General features: G+C 41.4%; 2 protein-coding genes across 2 annotated transcripts; one reads left to right on the forward strand and one right to left on the reverse strand.

Moving 5' to 3' along the window:
* Positions 1-289: 289 nt before the first annotated feature.
* LOC126492586 (folate receptor alpha-like) lies at positions 290-1,012 on the reverse strand. The gene is given in 1 exon segment (XM_050129097.1): positions 290-1,012. A coding segment is annotated over 1 exon segment (501 nt). The 5' UTR covers positions 866-1,012; the 3' UTR covers positions 290-364.
* Positions 1,013-6,557: 5,545 nt separating this feature from the next.
* On the forward strand, positions 6,558-8,615 carry Kbtbd7 (kelch repeat and BTB domain containing 7). The gene has a single exon (XM_050129084.1). The coding sequence runs from the start codon at positions 6,558-6,560 to the stop codon at positions 8,613-8,615; it is 2,058 nt and encodes a 685-aa protein (XP_049985041.1).
* Positions 8,616-9,254: the final 639 nt, after the last annotated feature.

Genomic DNA, 9,254 nt, shown 5'->3' on the forward strand with positions numbered 1-9,254 from the left:
ACTATGCTCTTTTGTGTAGGTTGCCAACAGAAGTTGTAGCACAAACTTAGAATTGGTCTTTTTACCTCTTCTGTAGAAAGTGTTACAGCTTGTGGTTATCCGCCTACTGGGTTGTGGCCTCTTATACTATATAATATGCTGATGCAGAGCCTGCATCAGCCCCTTCTCCCCCTGCTGCTCTTTTGTATTGCTGGATTCGATCTCTGTTCTCCATTCAAGCAGAGAATTCTTTTTTTTTTTTTAAGACAGATTTTGAATGTTTGGTTTATTTAAGCAGGCTGTCTGAGGTCCCACCACAAAGAAGGCTAGGAGGTGAGAGGCTGAGCCAGGCAGAGAGCTCCCCAGACATCAGAAGAGGAACGACTCAGCCGAACACCCAGAGCAGCATCAAGGACAGGCTGCACACTAGTGGCCAGGCCCTGTGAAGCTCAGCTCCACCCATAGCCTCAGCATAGAACCTCGCCACCTCCTCGTTAGGGTTGCCTTGGGCTGGGTCGAACCACATCTGGATGCAGCGGCCGCTCCCTCGGCTGTAGTTGCTGAGTTTGTAGGAGTGGCTCCAGAGTTCCTCACACAGAGTAGCAGGTGTAGGGAAATAGAAGGTGAAGGGTTGGCAGGAGACCCCTACAGGGCACTGGTTATACCCGGAGGTCCAGTTCCACCCCTAGTGCCAGTTGCTCTTGCAGGTGAGAGAGGCGCGGCAGTCCTCCCACCATTGCTGACAGTCCTCTCTGCACAGGGGAACATCAAGGATTCGTTCTTTGCGCCAGCTCTGGTCCACCTGCTGGGTCCAAGGTCCCAAGTTAGGAGAACACTCGTAGAGGCAGGTGTCTTGGATAAAGTGTCGTTTGCATTTCGATGGCATCTTTCCACAGTGGTCCCAGTTGAATCGGTACAGGTAGGAAATGTCCTTGTGAGCTTCCTGGCTTGTGTTTGCGGTGCAGCAGGAATTCTTCTTCCAGGGACTGCATCTGATCTCCAAGCCCAGGCCAGAGAAATCAGTCCTGCTGGAGCGCCAGATGTGTCGTCTTCAGCTCCTGCGGGGTCAAACAGCCCTGCCTGCTTGGAGCACAGACTAAAGCTCCTCAAGCAGAGAATTCTGATACGTAAGTTTACCCCCAAATAAATAACCATCTGTTTCTCAATTCTGAGCTAGTATGGGATTTCTTTTAAGCATTCATTCCAAGTTTGGCACCCATGTGGATTCAAACTCCATGCCTACCGGGTGGATGGCCTAAGGACCTAGTTGTTCCATGTCCCAGTCTCCCAATCCTGCCCACTTGTCTTGCCTTTTCCTAAGCGGTTTGTTTGTTCGCTTGTTTGGTAGAATCCTCGCCACAGCAGAGTTTACAGTGTGTGGCAACTTGGAAATTTCCCAAGCACACATGACTGCTGCATTCCTTGGGGCGGTTTCTTGCAGCACGGTGACTTGTGCAGCTTCCGGTTTCTGCTCCCTGCCCTTGAGTTCTGGGTTTCTTGCTCCTCAGAAAACATACCTCAAATGATCTAGTCAAGAAAATTATTCACAGATGTGCCCGGGAGCATGGATTTTAGCGGGTTCCATATGTTCTCAAGTTGAAAGACAGAATTATCCATCAAAGTCTATTGCTGAGAAGACTGTGCACTTTAGACAAAGAAATTGGAGGATCCAAGCTGGATCTTACCTGAAAGCTTACTCCCTGAGGACTTCCTTTCATAGTACTGTACAGTGCTGTGAAAGATACCAAGGAAGTGAAACAATCAACAGTTCCTTTCTGACTCTATTCCCATGACCACTGAAGCAAGATATTTCTAAAGATGCACTTATATCTTAGCAGTAACCAAAAGATGTGTAGCTGGACTTACAACCTACTCAACAGGAGGAAAGTCAAGACTGGCACTTGAAATCTGACCAACTAGATGAGGATAACAGTATAATAGATCTTGGAAGAAAGCCTATTGCCACTTTCCTTAACCATTAGAACTCCAACTGCATTCTAAATATTTTCCTTATTCCCACAGAAAAATAGAGCACTAACCTTCATCCTAGAAACTTGTTTTTACAGCAGACAAAGACCATTACAAAAAGCCATAGCTGATTAAAATGCAGAAAGCTACTAATTATCAGCCCCAACTGATGCATATACAACACAACCCCCATTCTTAAAGAAACATTGTAGAAAAGGTGGCAGAAAGACACCAAGAGCCAGAGGATCAGGAAGTCTACTGTGAGATTGTGTCTCCTCAAAATAACAGGGAATTTTTACCTATGATACATCAATGATTTGGCTGCTTGAACATGATCTGAACAATGACAGAAGTAAAATATCCTAACACAGAAGGTGAAAATCTCACGAGTCCAAACATCCCATGGATAATTTCCCAAATTGGTTATCCTATATCCAATGGTCATTTCTTAATTTATATATATATATATATGTGTGTGTGTGTGTGTGTAAAATAATATATGATATATGTCACAAAATAAACTCAGCAAATTATGTTTATATATTTATGTGTGATATATGTATGTAACAATAACAGTCAAAGAAAAAGCGGCCATATATTGGGAGGGAATGATCCAGAATATGGGAGGAGTTGAAGGCAGGAGGGAATATATATAATTATATTTTAATTGAAATTCAAAAAGAATGTACCTTATTGTAAGTTGAAAATGTCCCAGTCACTTGCACATTGTGGCACATACCATTAATAACAGGATTCTCAAGAAGAAGAGGCAGGACAAACTCTATGATTTGGAAGCAAGTACAAATGGAGACTGCTTATTTGTTTCTGGGTCACCCAGACCCGAATAATTACACAGAAACCACATTAAATACAACACTGATTGGTCTCTTACCCCAGGCTTCTTATTAGCTAACTCTTACATTTTAAATAAACCCATTTCTATTAATCTGTGTATCACCATAAGGCTGTGACATACCACTAAAGTCCCAGCATTTGTATCCTTCAGCAGCTACATGGCATCTCTTTGACTCTGCCTACTCTCTATATATCACTGCTCAGATTTTTCACCTGGCTTTACTCTGCTAAGCCATTGGTAGAGACAGCTTTATTCATTAGCCAATAAAAGCAACACACACACACACACACACACACACACACACACACACACACACACGGACATCCCACATCAGGCAAGGCTAGTCTATATTCATAGATCCTGTCTCAAAAGATAAGAAAAGGAAAAGAATAAAATAAAAAAAAAAAAAAACTCTCCAGTGGAAGGCCATACCTGCAAGGATATATGAACAGGGAAAACTGTATGTGATTAGTGTAGGGCCTGGGTCTGCCCTTGTTCCTGGGGTGCATCTGGAGGACAGTTTCTGGTCAGCTGACAAAGCATTCTGTTTGTTCCTGCACTTCCCCTGCCCCACCTGGTAATTAGCTGTAGGGCATTGACTCCATTGTTGATATGGGAATTTCCCACCTGCCTGCACAGAGGTCCTTATGCAGCAGTTAGGTAGATAAGGACTTCCCCAAATCTGAATAAACCAGCAGTTCGGCTGAACTCCTTTCGAATGACCCTGGTCTCCTTGTGTGTTCTATCAATCTCCAGGCCCTTGCCCTACTCGTGTATGGTACAGTGGCGTGTGAACTGTACAGAGGGAATAACACAAAATCGGTGTTACAGATGAGTATTTAAAAAAGATGACACAACATTGGGTGTGTATCAAATAAAGGATGGATCTGGGAGGAGTTGGAAGAGAGAGTGAATATTGCCAAAATATGTACAAAGTTCTCAACAGCTTAACAAGAAATTATTTAAACATCTTTTTAAAGAGGGATGCAGAAAAAAAAAGCAAAAGCGTGAAGAGTGGGAAAGATATACAGGCTGTAAAACCTAAATTGTTTACAGCTTGATCCATCATAAAAAGAGCAGGTCTCTGCTTTAGAGCATAGTCCTTCCTTCTACATGTCTTCAATTTTCCACGGCACACTGGGGGCATCAGCATAGCATTAAGCTGATCTTGTCTCTTTGGCTGTTTGAAAACTCCAAAGTCCTAGAGCAGGAAGGGGTCTCTAATGTCACCATCCCGCAGCAGCATAGTATTAAGTCTCGGGTAGTTTAATCCTGGGTACTTGCAGACTATTTCTCAGCCAGGGCTGTGCAGGAGTTGTTTCATGATCTCGGAGCATGTTCTCCATAGTCTTTCTATGATGACTTACTGACCAACTTCTAGATAATTCAGTTATTCTGATCTTTGTCTCTTAAAGTCAGCCATACTACACTGTATGCATGGACTCCAGCATACACGTGCACTTGGATGAGGGAATAGTTAAGAAGTGATGCTTATTTTGTCCAAGAACTCATTACAGTCTTGAAACAACACTATAAATTAAACATAACAACCCCACTTAAGACATGCTGCAACTGAAAGTCATGAAGTTAAAATTACTTTTCATAATTCAGAGAAAATTACTCTCTTCATTAAAATACATGAGATAATACATGTGTGTAATATAATAGGACACATTGCTGTAGATTTAATTGAGGATATTAATGGAGGTGGAACATTCTATGATACCAGAAATCCATTATAACTGCAGTAAAAACACAAATAAAAACAAATAAGTTTCTTTTATCCTCAATAATGAAAAACATTGGTTTCTAAAATGTTGCATCAGTTTGTAAACATTCCAAAATAGAGAAGAAATTTTCAAAGCTTGAAGTAATTATGCACATTAACCTTTGTAGCACATAATTACTGAAATAATTACTAGAGTTATTTGAGCTAGCTAAATAAATGCTTTGTATCTTAATAAGTGTATGTAGTCACATTGAATACTTAATAAAGTAAATGCTATACAATAGTTCATTTTCAGAAAATAATTCTAAGTCAGTGACAGGTGAGCAACAAAACAGGAGTACTTGGGAAAACATTATAATTCTATGAAGAATCATTTTGAAATGATAAGGTATTGTACCTAGTAAATGGAATTGAAATGCTTTGCTATATTCTAGACAAAATATATCAACTGAATTCTTTCTAAAACTCTACAATTTTACAAATTTCAATATGTAACATTCACACTTGATATAATAGTGCATACCTGTAACCTTTAGCACGTGGGGAGCTAAGGTAAGAAGTTCATGAGTTTGAATATAGCCTAAATTACATGGTGGGATACTGTCTAAAAATATGCCATTCACAATGGTATTTTAAATTCTCAACTTTTTTGTCTATAGTACATGAAAATAAATTTATTACATAAATAAATTAAAACCTGTATTTTAGACCAGCCTGGTCTACAGAGCTAGTTCCAGGACAGGCTCCAAAGCCACAGAGAAACCCTGTCCCGAAAAACAAAAAAAAAAACAAAAACAAACAAACAAAAAAAAACCCTGTATTTTAAGTTGTTACTCCATTTGTATCTTGTATGTGAGAATACTTTTTGGATGGACAGGAAAATGAAAATCTAGTTGGAAAAGTGAAAATACAGGCATTCGACTTAATTATGTCTTTTATGTCTTTACAAACTTTCATTTAGAGTCACATAATTAATATTATATACTAAAGAGTATTTCATTTGATTCTTCACTAGACTCAAAATCTTGTTTTCTAACATTCAAATTTAATGTATATCAACTATAGTGTAGTAAACATTATTTCAGATGCAATATATTAAACATATACATAGCATATATAATGCATAATTAATAACATATGTATGATATCCCTTAATAGAAGACCTTGATGACTGAGAAAAGAATGTTTCAAAAACAATTCCTGAGTCTTCCAATCTGTTGTGGTTTTTGTTCTTAGAGACAAGGTGATAAATACATTATGTTAAACATAAAGGATATTATTGCTGATATTAAGCAAGGCCAAAAAAAGGTTAAAACGAGATTAATACTATACACAGTTCAATTCCATGAAGAAGGAAGACAACGTTGGAAATACACTGACACCTGATTTTTGGTATGTGGTTAGCCTTAACTTTGTGAATGTAAATATATAATAAGGTCAGAAAGGAATGGATTACTCTAAGATCTTTGAATTCTTAGGAATAATTTTTATGTTCCAAGACGTATTTCATTCAGTGCTATAAAGACTTCATAGTTAATGGAGAAGCAAGACTTTAAGAAATATAAAACCTAAGTTGATGATCTATGTCCTTATTCAAGCTCATTCTAATCGAAAAGCAAGTAAACAAGTGATTAAATCATTTGAGCGGCTTAGTCATATTTATTTCTCTAGTGTAATTGGAGTGTATTTACTCCAATTCTTCCAATGAAACTCAACCCATATAATTTATAATTAACATATACATTCGAAATGGGTACTCTAGAGGGGCCAAAGCTGCTGTCCCACAGGGTACAAAAACAAGCTATTCAGAAAGTGGCTGTGGTCTCCTGAGGGTGAGCGGGGCAGAGAAAGGGTGCCAAGGGAACCAATGGCTCAGATCCGGGCTACGCAATAAAGGGAGGCAGCACAGTAGCGGAGGCCCACTTGAGTGACTGCCGCCACTAACCCAGTCTGTACCGGGCCATTGGCAAGAGGGGTGTAAGGAGGAGCCATTCTGGCCCTCTGCGCCCTGCTTCCATCTCCACCATGCAGTCCCAGGAAGACAGACCGCATTCTTCCCGCCTTGCCAGTGCCCGCAGAGGGAGGCGGTCCAAAAGGATTTCCAAGCCCTCGGTGTCAGCTTTTTTCGCGGGAGCTGAGGAGTTAGAGGATACTGGACATTCTGCAGCCCTCCTGGCCCAGCTCAAGAATTTTTACGATACGCGGATGCTGTGTGATGTGACCATCGAGGTGGTGACACCCGGCAGCGAGCCTAGCACCAGGCGCCTCTTCTCGTGCAACCGCAACGTGCTGGCAGCAGCGTGTCCCTACTTCAAAACCATGTTTTCAAGCAGTATGTACGAGAGCCAGCAAGCCAGGGTGACCATCCATAATGTGGATATTGAGTCTTTCGAGGTCTTGGTCAACTACTGCTACACGGGCCGCTTGTCCCTTACTGAGGCCAAAGTGCAGCACTTGTATGTGGCCTCAGATATGTTCCAAATTCTGTATGTGCGGGAAGCCTGTGCTTCCTTCATGGCTCGCCGGCTTGACCTGAGCAACTGCTTGTCCATCCTCAAATTTGCCGATGCTTTTGACGACCACATGCTGCACTCACAGACCCAGGCCTTCATAGCTTCCAACTTCAAGCAGCTCAGCAGGATGGGTTCCATTCATGAGGAGACACTGGCAGATCTGACCCTGGTGCAGCTGCGGGCGATCCTGAGTCTAGATAGTCTGGATGTAGAGAGTGAGAAGACCGTGTGTGATGTCGCCTTGCGGTGGCTCGAGGCTGCTCCTGAAGAGCGAGGCCCCAGTGCTGCAGCAGTCTTTAAGTGTATTCGTTGGGCACTCTTCTGTGCAGAAGATCAGAACTACCTGGAAGGGCTACTAACCAAGCCTATGGTGAAGAAGTACTGCCTGGAAATTATTGCAGGGGCCCTCCTGCAGCTGCATTTTGGTCATCCGTCCTACAAGGCAGTAGCGTCCAAGCCAGACAGCAGCAATAGCTGCAGTAGCAGCAGTTCTGTTGTTTCTGTAGCTGAAAATCCACCCCGAAGGTTGGGTATGTGTGGCAAAGAGATGGTAATCTTTTTTGGACACCCCAGAGATCCTTTTCTCTGCTATGACCCTTATTCTGAAGATATTTACACAATGCCATCTCCTTTGACCAGCTTGGCACACACTCATAACATTACCTCCTCGGCTGTTTGTGTCTCTCCAGACCATGACATCTACCTTGCTACCCAGTCCAGGAAAGACCTATGGGTCTATAAACCAGTCCAAAATTGTTGGCATCAACTGGAAAACCGCTTGCTGTATAGGGAGGGCATGGGCATTGCATACCTGGATGGCTACGTTTACATTTTGGGTGGGAGACATCCAATTACTGGAGCTAAATTGAGGGAAATGGAATGTTACAGTGTTCAGAGGAACCAGTGGACACTAGTCGCTCCTGTACCCCATTCCTTTTATTCCTTTGAACTAATAGTGGTTCATCATTGTCTTTATGCTGTCAATAGTAAGCGTATGGTCTGTTATGATCCTAGCCATAACAGGTGGTTGAATTGTGCATCTCTTAAGCGAGATGACTTTCAGGATGCCTGTGTCTTCAAAGACGAAATCTATTGTATTTGTGACACGCCAGTTGTGAAGGTCTACAACCCAGCCAGAGGAAAGTGGAGGCAGATTAGTAATATTCCATTGGACTCAGAAATCCACAACTACCAGATTGTCAGTTATAATCAAAAGTTGCTGCTCATCACTGCTACCACGCCTCAATGGAAAAAGAACCGTGTGATAGTCTATGAATATGATACTAGAGAAAACCAGTGGATTAATATAGGAACCATGTTAGATCTTGTGAAGTTTTTCTCTGGCTTTATTTGCTTGAGTGCTCGAGTTTATCCTTCCTATCTTGAACCTGGTCAGGATGTCATCACTGGGGAAGATGATGCAACCAGTGACTCTAGCACTGAATGGGTCTTCTACGAATTCAATGACTCGGACTCTGAATCAGGAACTTCAAGTTCACTTTCTGAAGATGAAGTATGGGTTCAGGTTGCACCTCGGCAAAATACACCAGGTAGGCAGGGGCCTTTGTAAATGTTTTGAGACAGTAAGATATTTCTACTGTATGGAATGTATCTTAAAATGATACTCAATTTTCAGTAAAAGACAAAGTTGATTGGGACTGTAGATTTGGTTTAGAAATATTAATGCAATATATAAAATTTATAGATTTTGACATAAAATCTACTTATTTCAATAATTAACTATGCTGAAAGCCCGTAATAAAACAAAGATAGTGAACTGTTAGTGAATTTGTTGTTGCTGTTAATTAGTATGTTTAGATTTTGATTTTCCTAATTTAGTTAAATTTTGCCTAGTGCTACAAGATCTTAAATTGTAATTTCTTACAAGGAAAAACAGACTGAAGGTTTTGAAGGTGTTAACATGCTCCTTCACAATAATGAAAAGTTACATTTTTTTCTTTGTTTTATTGAGAATAGGAAAAAAAAAGTTTCCACCTCCTCCCAGCCTCCCATTTCCCTCCCCCTTCCCCCAATCCTCTCCCCCCCTTCTCCAATCCAAAGAGCAGTCATGTTTCCCTGCCCTGTGGAAAGTCCAAGGTCCTCCCCACTCCGTCCATGTCTAGGAAGGTGAACATCCAAACTGGCTAGGCTCCCACCAAGCCGGAACATGAAGTAGGATCAAAACCCCTTGCCATTGACCTTGGCTTCT

This window comes from Alexandromys fortis, unplaced genomic scaffold, assembly GCF_014885135.2.
Source record: "Alexandromys fortis isolate MF-2015 unplaced genomic scaffold, M_Fortis_MF-2015_v1.1 scaffold_247, whole genome shotgun sequence".
NCBI classification, from domain to species: Eukaryota; Metazoa; Chordata; class Mammalia; order Rodentia; family Cricetidae; genus Alexandromys; species Alexandromys fortis.

What these genes read in the sequence shown, in the direction of transcription:
- Kbtbd7 (XM_050129084.1), top strand. Translation starts at nt 6,558, where the DNA reads ATGCAGTCCCAGGAAGACAGACCGCATTCTTCCCGCCTTGCCAGTGCC.